General features: G+C 51.8%; 1 protein-coding gene across 2 annotated transcripts in view; it reads left to right on the top strand.

Moving 5' to 3' along the window:
• Positions 1–17,435, top strand: part of TRERF1 (transcriptional regulating factor 1) — a 675,896-nt gene that overhangs the window by 641,586 nt on the left and 16,875 nt on the right. For both annotated transcript variants that reach the window (XM_069233961.1, XM_069233962.1), the window contains exon 16: positions 16,118–16,326. In XM_069233961.1, coding sequence (XP_069090062.1) covers positions 16,118–16,326 — 209 coding nt within the window. The remainder of the gene's footprint in view (positions 1–16,117; positions 16,327–17,435) is intronic.

Genomic DNA, 17,435 nt, shown 5'->3' with positions numbered 1-17,435 from the left:
ATGTGTCTACACCTCGCCTGTACTATAAATATATATATATTTCTTATCACCCGCACAGGGTCAGTGGGGAGAAGAGTCGTCCACGTGTTTTAAATTGGATGTACTCCCCTTTCTAGGTCCTGTCACTTTAGGTCCCGTCAGGTTGCATGTGGTAGGCTGTGCATTCCCATTATGGAACGAGGATACAGATATATTGAATGGAACCAAGCTACACATGCATATATATATATATACAATTATTCCGTGCACATCGAACTAAGCTAACATAAGTGCAGTTATACATGGGGTTTGTCGGTCCACCTAGGTTAGATGCTTAAAGAGAGAGGTACATATATCTATCTACCCGTTGTGGCTACTTTCCCTTGAGACACAAAACCCCACCTCCTCTGAGAGGCTTTCATGTGTATCATGGTACTTATGTTAGTGGATGGGGCCTGGGCATAGTCCCTTCCTAGGGATGTTAAGGCTCATTTTTTGAACTTCAGTTTCGAGGAGGGACAGGACCCTGACATACCAGAACCGAACCCCTCCTCCAGCGGGGTACCCTATTATAAAGTGTTCAGATTGTTTCAGAGTATATCATCATTCAGGCCGATCCTGTTACTCCTTAATTTGTACAGACATCTCTGTTCTTTTTGAGATAGAAAATGTTTCACATCCCTGATTTTGTTAGGGATGTGGGGTTTGTCAATAAGGACGCACTTCAGGTCCTCCACTCTGTGTTTTTTCTCACGCTCGTGCGAGGTGAGCCGTGTCATAGTTTTGCCACACCTCATGTGCTCCATGATTCGGATTTTTACCCTCCTGGTGGTCATCCCTACATATAACAATTAGCAGTAGCATGTGATCAAATATGACATTTTCCTAATTCCACACTCCGAGTTTGCTTCCCCAAATGTGTCTTGGCCATGCAAATTAGTGGTCATATTATCCTAGATCTTGAGATCCCTCTCCGTTATTGTTGTCACTGGGGACTCTCCTGAGTCTGCACTCCTCAGCTATTGCCCATTCAAGAAGATCCAACATCCATTTAGCCCGGATTGGGGGGGGTCGGGTTATCCCAATGTATAGCTATGCCCTTGCGGGCTAAGACAAGCCAGAGCTGGGCAAATTTGTACTGCATTTTCTTAGCCTTCCTTCGTAGAGGAATTAACCCCAAGAGGCATTGTCGGGCCCAAGTTCCACTTTGGTTACTTTACCAGTACCTCACTCCAAAAAGGTAGCAACCACTCACAAGTCCACGCAATGTATCCGAGATCCGCCAGACGTGCACCACACTGGGTGCAACCCATGGACTGCACCGGTTAGATCCTGTGCAGGCGCTGAGACATCAAGTAAGCCTTATGCACATAATAGAATTGTGTCAATTTAAATCTGGCATTACTAGACACCTCTTTGACCTGGGTTAGGGCCCTTGCCCATTCGTTATCCATGAGTGGTGTCGCTAAGTCTCCAACCCAGGAGGCGCGCTGTTGGGCCTCATTGGTAGGCCTGTCATTCTTTTGGTCCGCATTCAGCTGGGAGATAATACACTTGGGGCTCCCAGGAACTAGTATCACCTGCAACACCTGCAATTCCCTTGCTTCCTCTGGGAATGACGTCCAGATATCACAAGCTGTGCATGATATACTGGCATATTGTAGGACCTGCCCTTTATCTGTTCCGAAGAGTGTTTCCATCTCTTCTTGAGTCATAAAGATTCCATTCAGAAAAAGGTCACCTGCTCTTTGGCAGCCACCATTTAGCCACTCAGAGACATCCATTAATTCTTGGATATGTAAAAATGGCCATAGCCACCAAATTTGAAGGAGTTTAGCATAGAGTGTTTGACATAATACCTGACAATCCACCATCTCCCGTGTAACCACAAAGGGGGTCACTGCTGGCAGCGCCCATCCACTCATAAGTACCCGAGGGAGCTCGTCTACAGCAACAGAGCTCAAGAGGAGTTTATTTTCCCAGTCAATGCCATCTTCACACCACAGAGCGGCATACTTCAGCAAACCCGCCAAATAGTAGAGCCTAAGATCAGGCAAGCCAAGGCCTCCGCAACTAGGATCCACTTAAGGAGTTCAAGGCAAACTCTACCTCTCTTTTCTGCTCACACTAGGTACACTAATAGCCCAACAATCCTCTGGAACAGCGAGGACGGTAGTATGCAAAACGAGTTTTGCATTGTATATAGGCAGCGGGGCAACAATATAATTTTGCCCAATGCCACCCTCCCCGTAACTGACAGCAGCAAGGTGATCCATCACCCTACCCATATTTAAGTCATATTGCAAACAGCTATCGTGTTATCCGCATCCTGAGGTAGCGGAATCTTCCAGTTTCCCATGCCAGTCCCCCTCCAGGGAGGTCAGGGTTACATAGTTGAGCCAGAGCCACAAGGGGGGATAGCACAGTTTTGTGGTGATTAATCCAGAGGCCTTAGACTGCTCCAAAACGCTCCATCAGCTGGCAGGAGGTGAGGCACTGACTGTTCTGGCTCTGTCGCATATATGAGCGCATTATCAGCATATAGGGACACAATGTGTGTTGCATTTCGTATTCACACGCCCCTGTATCACATCTCAGCTGTAAGGGAGATTGCAAGGGGGTCCATAGCAAGAGCAAATAGGAGCGGCGACAGCAGGCACCCCTGTCGAGTGCCTCTTTCATTACGGAATTCCCCAGAGACTTCCCTTCCAGTGCATGCTACTGCTGCTGGCTCAATGTACAGCAGCCGCAACCATGCCAGAAAGCCCTCACCCATGCCCATACGACGGAGAGCCTTCCACAGGTAGGGCCAAGAAAGGGTGTCAAAGACTTTTTCAGTGTCTAGCGCTGCCCTCAAACAAGTGTTCTGGGTTGCATGTATGACATGGGAGGGACATTTTAAATTCATATGTGTTCCTCTTGCTGGAATAAACCCACATTGCTCTTACGGTTTGTGGCTACATGGACTAAATGCAACACAGGCACTTTAGCCAATAGTTGAACCTCAGTATTAAGCATGGACAGGGGCCAGTATGATCTTGGATTGATGGGGTCCCTGTCTGGCTTGGGAAGCATTATTATGAGGGCCTCACTAAATGTCTCAAGGAGAGCAGGAAGCTAGGAGTCTGAATAGGCTTGCAAATATTCAGTCAGGGCCTGGACATTTCCCTCTGCCCATACCCCTAAGGGCTCCTCGCAACTCCTCCAATGTATATAGTTCCCCCAGCCTATCTGCCTGTGTTGCTGTGAAGCGTGGTAGGGTGATGCTGTCTAAAAAATGCTGTGCCTTGGGGGTGTCTGCGATTACCAGAGTATACATTGATTTTAAGCGGTCGTAGAGTGTGAGATTAATTGCCGCTTGACCAGCAGCCGGCGTAGCATCTGGGTTACGAAGGCAAAGAATGAGCGGCAGGAGCCATTCTCTTTTGAGTAGCCATGATAACACGCAACCAGATTTATCACCGACACGGTGTAGACACTGTTGAGACTCTTTGCGGACATGACAATCCAGCCTGTCCTACGTAGTTGCCACCTGTCCAATCGCCTCTACTATATCCGCCTTGTCTGTGTCCTGGTCCCCCTCCTCTTGCTGCAGGACCGCTAGGGTCTCCTCACTGTCCTGCAAATCACGTTCCAGCTTTTTTCATATGCCATAAACCTTGCCGAGGTTCCCTTCTGAACTACCACCTTGAAGGCCCCCCATTCTGTGCCACGCATCTGGGTGGAGTTCCAGTTTTCGGGGAAGAATCCCTGTATGGCCTTCACCATGTCAGTTGCATACTCTGGGTCTCCCAATACCTCAGGATGCAGTTGCCAAAGGAGAACGCGGAGTCTTCTGCCCTGCGTACCGCACTCCATCAACAGCGGGGAACGGTCCGACAGGAATCATATCTGGTAGCTAGCTGTCCAAACATTTAGGTCACCTTCGTTCATTACGAGGGAGCGAACTAGATGGCTGTGGGCCCAGTAGGTAGGGATAAAGCAGGTAAAAACGCTATTTGGTGTGGTGAAGCTCTCTCCATATTTCTAGGAGTTGTAGTCTAGCCATAGCCTCATGCAGACTGGCTACCATACGAGTCTTTGTACCCATCCGAGGAGGGTGCAGGTCCAGTCAGCCATTCAATATGCAATTAAAATCCCTCCCCCAGATTATGGGGATCCCAACATAGGGTAAGAGTTCGGACTCCAAGGCCCCGTAGAAGTCGCCATCATCGGTATTGGGTGTGTATACTTTTAAAACCTTGGAGTAGACCATGAATAAGTACATAATGGACTGCCACATCTACAGTTTGGCCCCGCAGCTGAAACAGGACTCCGGGGCCACCCGTATGGATACTCCTCTAGCGTAGCGGGAGTAGGTGGAGCAATAAAGCTATCACCTCCATTTTTTTTTTAAGTTTGTGAGCATCTTCCTATAGTAAATGCATCTCCTGCAGGTGGGTAATCTGCACCCCCAACTTTCTAAGATATATGTGGGCTCTTTAGTGCTTCACAAAGGAGTTCAACCCCTACACATTCCACCTGAGTAATCTCACACAGTCATCCATCCCGCAATTTTCCACCACTCCCCACAGCCACATCATCCCGCCCATACCCCACTTCCTGCGCTACCCAGATCCCCGTGTCAATCTGGCACACAATAGACGCTGTGTAAACATTAACTCAAAACCAAAAAAAACACCCAGTATCCTGCCCCGGGTAAACACCTCTGAATCTAACTAGTGCCTTCCCAATCAATCATAGTATGCGACCCACTCTCCCAGGTTTATAGCAGAATAATTACATTAGAGTGCACCCAGAATCTCCACAAGTGGAAAAGTCTGTCCCAACCCCCGCATGGGCGTCTGACCTCATGTATGTGCGTTGTAGGGGGCGTGGCCAAGGACCCGGAGATGGCGCACGCCTGAATTTCTCACTCCGGAGGGGCCGGCGAGAAAACGTTCGAAAGCGCACCTTCTCCGTGCCTGTCGAGGTCCGAGCGGAGGGGCTGAGCCGGAGGAAGTGGCCGAGCGAGTGTGGGCCCACGAGGCGACCCCAGGGGCGAAATCGGCCCGTTGGCGAGCTCGGGGGCCGGAGGCCTGAGCACGCGGCCGAAGCCGCGGCCTCGCGTCGGGCTGCGATCCGACACGGCGTGAGAGCAGACGGAGCGGGGCGGCGGGGGACCCCGTACGAGTCCCCCCGCGGCTGCGGAAGTGCCGGAAGGGGCCCGAGAGCCCGAGAGTGGTTGTGCCCAGTCGGGGTGCGGCGAGGCAGCGCTCCTGGAGGCCGGCGGCCCCAGGAGAATACGGGAGCCGGCCCGCGATCGAGGTTGTGGCCCCGGGCGGGGCTGCGGACCGAGGCGGCTCGAGGGCGGTCGGCCCGAGGACAGCGGGGGACGCCAGAGGAGTCCCCCCGCTGCGGCGGAGTTGCCGGTTGGGGCCCGATGGCCCAACTGTAGACACGTTCTGTGGTGCTATTCTTGGACACCGGCGTGGCCCCCCTGAAAGGATTGGGGACGGCGCGAGGCCGAGAGAGAGAGTCGGAGCAATGCGACGCCGCGGTGACGGTGCGTCCCGGGAGCAAACCGCAAGGCTGTTTGATTGGAGGTGGAGCTCTGGGCCCTGGCAAACACGGAAGAAGCGGAGTGAGTAGAGGAAAACGTACCCTGGTGAACCCCTGTAGACTCTGGTGAGACTGTAGCGGGACTGATGGTCCGTTGGAGTTGGGTGCCGGAGTGGAGCGGCCCAGGTCCGCGCCAACCTGAGACCCCTGGGTGCTGTATTGGAGTCCGGGGCAGGTGGATCTAACTGACAGGAGCAAGCCAGCGGGGCAAAAGGATCAGTCGGTGGAACCGGTGAGTGGCGGATCGCTCCTCATGGGTGAGCGGTGCGTGGAATGCCCAGTAGATGGAATGGCGGACTCCCCCGGGCGCCCTGGAGAGCCGGAGAGCCCTAAACGAGTAGGACTGGGAACAGTCCAAGGGGAATAGCCCCAGAAGGGTGACTTAGGGTGCCCAGAAGTGTCTTTGGTGCAACAAGGAAAGCAAGTGGGAGGCAAAACGGAGCCACGAAGAAGGGTGACAGACGCAAGCCTACGACGTACTATAGAGCCCGGAGCTGAAGAGACTAGCGGCTAAACAGAAAGTGTCGGCGCAGAGCCCCCGGCGCCACGGCCCGAAAACAGCGGGTCCTGATAGGGTGCAGGGATTCAGCTGAGGATCAGTCGGGAACAAAGGTGCGGCCAATGGTGAGTGGGGAGTGACGTCCCGGAGAGGAACTAGAGACACCGCTGGGGCCGCTGCCGGGACCCCTGGGGCGAGGCCCGCTGCCGGTCTGATGTCCCCAAAGAGCCGCCACAAGACCAGAATCATGGACACGGCGGCTCCGGCGGACAGCGAGGAGCCGGGCACACAGGACCACACGCAGGTCAAAGTCCAGGATACTCTAGATAAAATACTCGGAGTGATTGAGGACACAAAAGCAACGTTGCAGCAGGAGATCAGCCAGGTCGCGGTTGAGGTGAGCCTACTGAGAGCGGACCACCACAAACTGGTAGACAGAGTCAAAGAGACAGAAACCGCACTGGCGGACATTGCACCAAAACAGAAAGACCTGGCGGCCGAAGTGACCTCCCTGGTTGACAGAGTGATGTGCCTCGAAAAGAGAGCTGAAGACGTGGAGGGGAGGAACAGAAGGAACAATGTGCGCGTGGTGGGCCTCCCGGAGGGGGCCGAGGGGGCGAACATTGTTGAATTCCTGGAGAAGTGGTTCAGTACGACAGTGGCGCCCGGGCGCCTGACTCCTTTCTACACACTGGAGCGGGTGCACCGGGTGCCGGCGAGACCCCTTGCTCCGGGCAGGCCCCCCCGGGCCGTGATAGCTAAACTGTTACACTACAGAGACAGGGACACCCTCCTGCAGAGGGCCAGGGAATCGGGCCCATTCAAAGTCGCAAACGGGGAGGTGACACTATTCCCGGACTTCACCCTGGAGGTACAAAATAAGCGATCTTCGTTTCTGACAGTCAAAAGAGCCCTAAGGGAAGAAGGAATCCAGTACTCGCTACTCTACCCAGCCAGATTAAGGGTGATGCTGGAAGGGAAGACAACGTTCCTCCAATCCCCTGAGGAGGCGTGGGAATGGCTGGAGTCACATAGCTCCCAGGCGGGAGGGTCCACAGGAGAGGGCGCGACTGGGGGCAGGGCCCGCCGAGCTCTGAAGGGAAGGAAGTCCAGAGACCGTAGACGGCTGGCGCCTACGCAAATACAGAAATAGAAAGGAAGGAAAGAAGCACTGGAAGCAGCGGCACGCATGGGTGGTGAGGCGTCCCCCCAGGAAGGTTCTGGGGATGAAACGGACGACACGCTGGTGTCCTCTGCGGGAGACCTGGAACATTCAGCCCGAGCCCCGAAGGTGACCCCACAAACGGCTGACGAACTTGGCTAGCCTGGACCTGCAGAAGGTACCGGAGACCAGGCATGTCATGGGAACTAGCGGCCCCTCCGGACTTGGCCACCCCCCGGACCAGAACCTCGCCTATCTAACAAAATGGCGAGTACTGCTGATAAGAGATTGAACATGTTGCACAATTTGCTGGGCAACCTACAGGTTTAGAGGCGCCCTGGGGATCGGGAGTTGGGATACACAGTTACAAGTTAATATGGCAAAATGGTTGGCGGAATTAGATTGTGGCAAAGACATGAATATGTGGAAAAACAACTCCGAGGCTTGGGAGAGCCGGGGACAATGTCACCAGACTAATATCATGAAATGGCAGATTACAATCTCTTGACCTGGAACGTTAGGGGGATGGGCACACCAGCTAAAAGGCACAAAATACTCTCCTATTTAAAAAGAAGGGGTGTACAGGTGGCACTACTGCAGGAGACTCACTTGGCGCCTGGAGAGGGAGAGAAGCTAAGGCGCAGGTGGAGGGGGCAGGTGTTTGCATCGGAATACTCAGCCTACGCAAGAGGTGTATTAGTATGGATCAGAGCGGGGGTCCCCTTCACAATGATCTCTTCCAACATAGACCGGGAGGGAAGATTCGCGATATTAGAAGGGAGGCTACATGGTATACCGATAGTCTTGAGCTGCATTTATGCCCCCAACCAAGACCAGGTACCCTTCATGTCGGGCCTATCAAGACACCTCACACGCCAATGCGCCGGAGAACTATTAGTAGGGGGGGATTTTAACGCAGTGCTAGACACAAATATGGACAGGTCCACCCCGCCTCTACAGGGGGCAGCGACAATTAAAACAACCAAAAGGTTAGGCGAGTGGTTGGACACGTGGGGTTTGTCGGATGTCTGCCGAGTGCATCACCCAACTGCTAGAGATTACTCTTACTACTCGGGTCTCCACCGGGTGCACACTAGAATTGACAGAGTAGTCTGCACTGCAGGCCTGATAAACAACATGACACGCTCGGAATATTTAGCCCGCACCTTGTCTGACCACAATCCCTTGCTAATAACGATGAGGGTGTCGGAGGATAGACCCCCCATACCGTCATGGAGACTATCCCCCTCAGCACTTGAGGACCAGGTGTACAGGGAGGCCCTACGCTGTCACCTGGCAGAATATATTGAGACGAACAGTGGGTCCACCCCCTCTAGGGCCTTGGAGTGGGAGACACTCAAGGTGGTGACGAGGGGCTTCTGTTTGGGACAGTCGGTGGGGGTGAGGCGCACACTTGAAAAGGAACTGAATGCCCTGGAGAAGGATATGCATGAGGGGGAGTTGGGACAGGGGAAGGCAGCTCAGGAGAATGAAGAATATAACCGTGCCCGATGGGAACACTCCCACATTGAAGAGCAGCTCAGGTGCCACGATAGGCAAAAATACATAGCATCCCTGCAGGCGGAGGAGGGCAGATCGGGGAGACTGCTGGCATGGCTGGTCCGCCCAGGGGGGCAGGGTGAGCCTATCACATGTGTGTTAGATGGGGAGGGATCTCGCAGGCTCAGACCGGGCCCCATAAATGACGCATTCAGGGAATACTACACACAGTTGTACGGGAAACCCAGCGAACTGCGGACGGAGGCCTTTGATAGGTACTTACAACAAACTCCACTGCCAACACTGAGTGCAGAGGAGAGAGACAGCCTGGGGAGACCAGTGTCGGTGGAGGAAGTAAACGAAGCCATAGCGCAGTTAGCACCTGGAAAGACCCCAGGAACAGACGGTCTCCCCATGGATTTTTATAAAAAATACAGGTCACTGCTGGCTCCCCAACTGACAGAGATGTACACGGAGGCACTGCAACATGGAGAGCTACCGCGCACACTGCGGGAGGCTTTGGTGGTGCCACTCCCCAAGACAAAAGACAGGGAAGCTTCGGTGATGGACTTTAGGCCTTTATCAATGCTAAACAGCGATTTCAAAATTCTTAGCAAGATCATGGCTGCTCGGCTGCTCCCCCTTATGACCAAGCTAGTGCATGCTGACCAGAACGGCTTTGTCCCCGGCCGTAATACCTCCCTGAACCTGAGACGGGTTTTTACGGTTTTGCATATGCCCAAGGACCTGAGGCCGCCAGCGGGGGTCTTGCTCGCAGTGGACTTCGAGAAGGCCTTCGACTCTATCAGGTGGGACTACTTAAGGACCGTGATGCTTAAAATGGGGTTGGGGGAGGAGTGGGTGAAATGGGTGGACTTGTTATACTCATCCCCACTAGCAAGAGTTAAGACCGGAAGGACGATTTCCAGTGCATACCCAGTATACCGGGGAACTAGGCAGGGCTGCCCCTTATCCCCACTGCTGTTTGCCCTGGCAATTGAGCCCCTGGCATCGCAGTTGCGGTGTGAAGGCATGGGCATGGGAATCCCTTGGGGTCCGACTGAGCATATCGTTTCTCTGTATGCTGATGGTATACTTCTCTAGCTGAGGGACGGGACAAGAGGACTCACGTGGGCACTGGGGATACTGGAAGACTTCGGAGGCTTATCCGGACTCCGACTTAACCGGAGGAAAACATTTGTGTTCCCCGTGCTGTCAGGCAGCGCGCGTCCTGATGCGTGCCCAGCGGATGTAAACTGGGCCCTGCGGACTTTTAAATACCTGGGCATACAAATATTTCACGAATTGAGCGACCTTAGAGACGGCAATCTTGGCAGGACACTCAGATCCCTGCGCTCCTCGGTGGGGTTCTGGAGATCATTGAAACTAACAATAATGGCCAGAGTGGCGCTCTCAAAAATTATTATGCTTCCACGCCTCCTCTACTACTTTGCTAACTTACCCCTACAGGTCCCCTCTGCATGGTTCCGAGAGCTGAACGCTCTGCTCAGAGAGCTGATATGGGATGAGGGTTGCAGGAGAACGGCGCTCTCGACCACCTGTAGACCGACACACCTGGGGGGTCTGTGTGCCCCTGACTTCGAGGCTTATTACTTGGCATCCCAGCTACAATGGGTGGCCGGCTGGCTGGCGGGCAGGGGACGGCTGGACCTGGCTACCGCACACGGAGTAATAGATACAGCTCGGATAGCAGCAAGTATGGCGGGCAGGAAGATTGCCCCCATAAGAGACAACATAATGTGCAATGTGGCGATGAAATGCTGGAAACGGTGCAAGAAAAGGACTGGGGTGGGGCCACCGTACTCTCCCGCTCTGCCGCTGGCGACCGTCGCTCTGGACCTGGGAGTGGGAGAGCGAAGGGGGCTGGGATTGGGACCATGGACGAGAGCAGGGATGGTGACAGTGGGGGGGCTATTCAGGGAGGGGGTGTTGAGGAGCTTCGCTGATGTAGCGGGGGGAGTGCCGCAAGGACAATTTTTACTCTTCAGAAGGCTGGTGCACACCCTGAAAGATCATTGGGACACGATCAACGCGGAACCCACTGTCCACGGGGTGTTGCACCTCCTGTTGACAGCAGGAGAGGAACCTCACTTGATTGCAAAAATATACCGGGCCCAAATAGAGGCAGCTGTGGACCCCCTGCATTCCCTAAGAGAAAAATGGGTGAAGACAGTTGGGCGGGATCTGTCTGAGTCAGAGTGGACCAGAGCACTAGCTTATCCCAGGATGATCTCACGCAACACAAGGCTGAGACACATCCAATACAACTACCTACACAGAACATACCTCACTCCTCAACAGCTGCACCGCATATATGGGGGGGTGCCCAGGACATGCCCCAGATGTGGGGACGGTGAGGCCGACTTTGATCATATGATGTGGGGGATGCACGATGCTCCAGAGGGGCTGGGGCGCGATGATGGCAATCCTCACGGAGCTGTTCGGGACGGAGCTCCGGCCAACCCCCGCCATGTGTCTATTGGGCCTTAGAGCCGGCGTCAAATGGAGCAGGGTTGGGGGTCGCTTCCTTGACCTGTCCCTAGCCCTATATAAAAGACTGATTACGAAGGGCTGGAAGTCTCCCGCACACCCATCTCTGACAGAATGGAGAAGCGATGTCACAAGATGGTCCAGGGCTGAGCTGCAGGTCCTTAAAGCCGAAGAGGCCAGGGGAGTTCGCCAGACCCCCATCGCCTCGGAGTGGGAAAACCTAGTGACAAACTGGGACGACCTAACGAAGAGACCAATAGCACCGGAGGGGGTGGGATGAGCTAGCTGAAATGGCCAACAGATATGATCGTAGGGGAAGGTCCCTCTAACCATGACGGGAGGAATACTAGGCGCCCTGCCAGGCCGGATGCGGAGAGAAAGAGTACGGGGGGACAGGACACAATAACTACAAAGATAGAGGAGGGAGGGGAGCGGAACACAGGCCACCCCTACATAACAAGAAACGCCCTGACAATCCTCCCTTTTAGAAATTAAGCAGCTCCACCCACATAAGCCAATAAGTTTATTTACAGTTTGAAGTTGAGTTAAGTCTGTTATAAGGTCACAAAATACAAAAGGTAACAAGGGGCACTGAAAGAACTGACACCATAAAAACGGTCTGATTAAGAGCTGGAAACAATGATGTATAAATATTTTAATATTATTGAAATGAACAGGTAATTGTGAAACACATTGCAAGCAAGGCAAAACAGAGATGCGGCTCAGTTAGTAGAAATGTACAATAAAGACAAAATGTTACTGTAAATAGACCTACATATGTAAAACAGCAAACAGTTAATAAAAATATATTTGAAAAAAAAAAAAATGTATGTGCGTTGTACCTGCTCCTCCGGACTCTCGTCATAGAAGACTTTTGCATTACCTCTGGGGGAGTCACTAAGGGCCAGATGTATCAAGGTTTTCTGCATTCGCAAACGGTGCGAATGCCCGTTTGCGATTCAAAAAGCCAGTTCAGAATGTATGAAAGACATTCTGAACGCAATTTTAAGGAATCGCAAAAATAGCGATTCCTTAAAATTGCGACCCTGTTTAGAGAGTCGCAAATTGCGACTCTTTAAATAAGAAATCGCAAATAAGGATTCCTTATTTGCGATTTCTTAGCACATGTATGAAGCCATTCCTAAATGCAATTTGGGCATTTAGGAATCGCTATTTACCACCAGGTTGAACCTGGTGGTAACCATGTGCAAAATTTAAAAATGCATTTAAAATGCATTTTTAAAATGTACATGTAAAGCACACATGCCTTTTTGGCATGTGTGCACCTTACATGTCCCCAAAATATTTTTTGGGGTGCAGCAGAGGGGGCCTTAGGCCCCCAGCACCTTGGGGTTTTGCATTTCACAAATTGCGATTTCTGGTTTAGAAATCGCAATTTTGGAAATGCAAAACATTCGCAGATATGGGCCAACAGGCCCATAGGTGCGAATGGGGACAGATTCTCTATTTGCGATTCGGTAATAGCATTTGCGATTTTTAAGAAATCGCTATTACCGAATCGCAAAAATCATACATACCTTTTTGCAATTCTGAAATAGCGATTTCTTAAAAATCGCTATTTCAGAATCGCAAATCGGTTGTATGATACATCTGGCCCTAAGTGCTCACATCCGCTAAGTCCCAGCAGAACCACCACTGCATTGTCCAAGTTTCCCATATCTGAGTTGGTTGCGGGGGGGCCGCAGACATGACAGCCTCAACCAGGGCTCTAGCTGCATCTCATTCCTGTTGCTGCATCTTCAGGTCCAGAGTTCCATTGGATTGCACCACCACTCTTGCACTGGATCTCGAGTGGCATCTGCTTCTCTTCTTGGGAGTGGGTGGGGGGGCCGCCCCCATGTCTGGCCCCAGCACATCCTGTGCACGGTGACGGGGGTCGGTCCTCACCTTGAACCTGTGCTCTCCTCTCATGTATTGCCTTCCGTTTGGCAGGGTAGAGCAACATATACTTCAGACCCATTGTTCTTAGTTTCTGTTTCACGCCACTGAAGGACTGTCTTTATAGCTGGACAGAGAAGATGCATATGCACTGATTCTCAAATGTTGGGTCTCCATTTCTGCGCACTTCCTGCAGGATTTCAGCTCGGTCCCTATAATTTAAAAACCTTGCAATAATTGTCCTGGGTGGGGCTCCTGGTTTGGGTGGTGGGGCCAACGTCCTGTGAGCCCTCTCCACTGCAAAGAATCTTGAGAGATTAGCGTGCGGAGTGTGGTCCTGATCCATTCCTCAAGGAAGTTTTCTGTCGCGCCTCCCTATACACCCTCAGGAAATCCCACAAACCGCAAGTTGCATCTACGGGACCTCCCCTCTGCATCTTCCATGCGTGCCTCCAATCTGCGTGAATGAACTTCAAGTGCAGCTACTGCAGTCTTCAGTACGGAAACCTCTTCCCCAAGTTCAGTGACCTTGGTCTCTGTTTCCACAGTTTGTTCTACCACCTTACGTAGGTCAGCCCTGAGAAGGTTCACATCGATGGCCATGATCTCAATCTTGGTCTGAAGTGCGATTGCGGCCAATATCTGAGTCCCAGTAGGCTCACTCATGCCTTGTTCAACCTCTCCTGAATCTCTCTGTGGTCCACCCCATGCACCCTGTGCAGTTTATTGATCCATTTTTGTCTGTTGGGCACCCCAGGCTGCCTCTCCTTGCCCATGGCGCAACAGAAGGCCACAGAGACTCTGCGTGTCACGGGGGAACCCCTCCACCCCCTACATCGAACAAGTCTCTCACAACCGGATCCTTGTTTCCAATGCCACCCCTCTCGTTCAGTGAGGCCCAATCTACTGGGCATCTCCCCGTGGATCAGCAAGGCAAGCCCCACTCAGGCGTCCCGGGCCAACAACTCAGGCCTCTTGTTTCAAAATTTAACAGCGATTATCGTCTGACACCGTCCATTACCCCGGGGGTGGCCCAGATAATTCCCCAAGGGTAACACCAGCGCTCAATTGCCAGTGGTACTGTCTGTGTAGTCCACTCCGGTGAAGGACAACCGGGGCTTTTTTAGTTCACCCCTAGCACCAAGGAGGGAAGGAAACAGTGTCCGCAGCCCCCAAGACCAGTCCCCCACCTGTGGGTGCCAAGGGGTCCCAGACCTCCAATGCAGTTTGTCTGTATGGGTAGTAGGGAACAAAAAGGGGGAGGGGGACCCAGTAGATCCTCCAAGGCTCCTTGCCGGCCAACCCTCGGCACTCGCCACAAGAAGGCAAGAACCAGGAGTCTGTTCTCTGCCTGAGGCCTTTAACAGTGTTTCAGCAACCTCATGAACCCATCTCGTACCTTCATAGTTGGTGCTTTCACTCCCAGGCACAGATGCAGTTCTACAACAGTTGTAGAGTGAAGGGGTAAGTTCAGTTCCAAGCAGCGTCACCAGTTTAGTCACTGTCACATCAGCTCAATTTGTGGGGTTATGCACAAAGTGAAGTCTCATGAGGGAGCCCCGTAACACCCCGTGCTCCTCGCACTCACCACTTCACAGGAGGGGGCAAGTCTCTGGTTTTCGCTGACCCACTTCTCTTGGGCCAGTCAGCAGTAGAGGTTCTACTGGGTCCCCCTGTCACCTTTTTGTTCCCTACTACTCATATTGACAAACTGCATTGGAGGTCTGGGACCCCTTGGCACCCACAGGTAAATTCCACACTTCAGCATTCACTGGGTCGCAGCCAAGCCCTCAGGAGGGAAGCAGGAGATGGATGAGGGCCTCCGGTGACTCCTGTGCTGTGTCTCCACACTCGTCCTCCAGTGAGAGCCCGCTGCAGCCGAGCAGCAGTGCTGGGCCTCCAAATGCTTCCTTGGTGCGACCGACTCAGCCAATTCCGTGGTTGGGCCTCCGTGGCTTAGCTGCAGCTGCCCCACCTTCTCACCCCAGGGGGGAGGGAAGAGCATTGGAAACAGCTACGCCACCCACAAGGGCCGTCACAATGACTAGCCATCACTGTGTCTCAGTTGGGGTCCCACGTTCTCATCTGCCACTCCAGCCAGGACCTCCGCAAGCTCAAGGCTGCCGGCTGGGACCCCCGCGCCGCGGCTCACAGTGCGGCTCCCTAGTGTCCAGAGGGGGGCAGCACCCACTTCTCTGGGTGCATGCACCACAACCACATGCCTCCGGCTGCTGGGGGTCAGAGGTGGCAGGATTTGAGAGGATCTCGCTGGTTGGGGCCGAAGCGCACTTTCAGTGCTGCCACGCAGCCATCTTGTTAGCCACTTCCGCACACCCAACCACTGTGAGCTATACACTTGTACACTTGATTTGCAAACTGGTCATCAGCAAAGTGCCCTGACTAATGAGTATTAACAAGGAATGTCACAATTTACGGCTCCCTGTGTTTGTCTGCGAATGCAGTGAGTGATGAGGACCTGCAAGGGACAGCAGACTTATGTGCCTGCATTAGCTTTCATAAACAAGAATTTTTTTTTTGACCAGTGTATGTCCATTAAATAAACTAGTGCAGGCACTGGCCCTCTACAACACTGCCCTGCTGGGATTTGGTGTAGCTAATGTACAAGACCCACTGTGTAAAGGGACTTAGCTCAGACTTGGAGGTGGAGTCATAGTTAATGGCGTCTCCCCAGACTTACTACGTCTTTGTATTTGTTGGAGTGTATGTGCGCATGGATGTATGTTGCTGTGTATTTGTAATCATGGATGTCGGTATTTTCTGTGTCTATTCCACATTTGAGGCCCCTGATCTTTGAGCAGGACCGCCTTGATTCTAGTTTTTAGTTTGTTTATGCTTATTCTGTCTCTGATTTTGTATTGTGCCCTAGGGCAGGGGAGGAAGTACACACACCTTTTGCATGTCAATGTGTATTCCAGTTAATTTTATGTTCTTTAATTCTGTTTCAGATATTCATTTCCAGACAGGCTTTGAATGGCCACGCCCGAATACACGGGGGCACAAATCAGGTGTCAAAAGCCACTCCTGTCGTTTCTGCTGTCAAACACAAAACAGCACCACAGAGCGGGTACTACTCTGTCAAAAGCTCCCCGGCGCACAGCACCACCAGTGGGGAGACAGACCCCACCACCGTATTTCCATGCAAAGAATGCTGCAAGTAAGACAAAACATCGCTCTTTGGAAAAAATTTAATTAAAAGGATATTTATTTGAGTGCGTGGCTAACTCCCTGTGCACTGCTTAGGCTTTGAAAAAACATTATTAGCTGTAAAAAAAAAAAACGAGGCAACCTTATGTAAATGTGTAACAGTCAGATATTTTTCCAGCAAGGAGCTAGAACAGACTTCTCCAACAAGTAGCCCGTGAGATACTGGTAGCTCTCATATGTGCATCCCAGCCTACTAAATTCAAACCTTTTGCCTGGCGAAATGTATACAGGGAGTGCAGAATTATTAGGCAAGTTGTATTTTTGAGGATTAATTTTATTATTGAACAACAACCATGTTCTCAATGAACCCAAAAAACTCATAAATATCAAAGCTGAATATTCTTGGAAGTAGTTTTTAGTTTGTTTTTAGTTTTAGCTATGTTAGGGGGATATCTGTGTGTGCAGGTGACTATTACTGTGCATATTTATTAGGCAACTTAACAAAAAACAAATATATACCCATTTCAATTATTTATTATTACCAGTGAAACCAATATAACATCTCAACATTCACAAATATACATTTCTGACATTCAAAAACAAAACAAAAACAAATCAGTGACCAATATAGCCACCTTTCTTTGCAAGGACACTCAAAAGCCTGCCATCCATGGATTCTGTCAGTGTTTTGATCTGTTCACCATCAACATTGCGTGCAGCAGCAACCACAGCCTCCCAGACACTGTTCAGAGAGGTGTACTGTTTTCCCTCCTTGTAAATCTCACATTTGATGATGGACCACAGGTTCTCAATGGGGTTCAGATCAGGTGAACAAGGAGGCCATGTCATTAGATTTCCTTCTTTTATACCCTTTCTTGCCAGCCACGCTGTGGAGTACTTGGACGCGTGTGATGGAGCATTGTCCTGCATGAAAATCATGTTTTTCTTGAAGGATGCAGACTTCTTCCTGTACCACTGCTTGAAGAAGGTGTCTTCCAGGAACTGGCAGTAGGACTGGGAGTTGAGCTTGACTCCATCCTCAACCTGAAAAGGCCCCACAAGCTCATCTTTGATGATACCAGCCCAAACCAGTACTCCACCTCCACCTTGCTGGTGTCT

This window comes from Pleurodeles waltl, chromosome 5 (assembly GCF_031143425.1).
Source record: "Pleurodeles waltl isolate 20211129_DDA chromosome 5, aPleWal1.hap1.20221129, whole genome shotgun sequence".
In the NCBI taxonomy this organism is placed as follows: domain Eukaryota; kingdom Metazoa; phylum Chordata; class Amphibia; order Caudata; family Salamandridae; genus Pleurodeles; species Pleurodeles waltl.
Note: the sequence above shows the minus strand (reverse complement) of the source record. Positions and strands in the feature narration are given on the sequence as shown.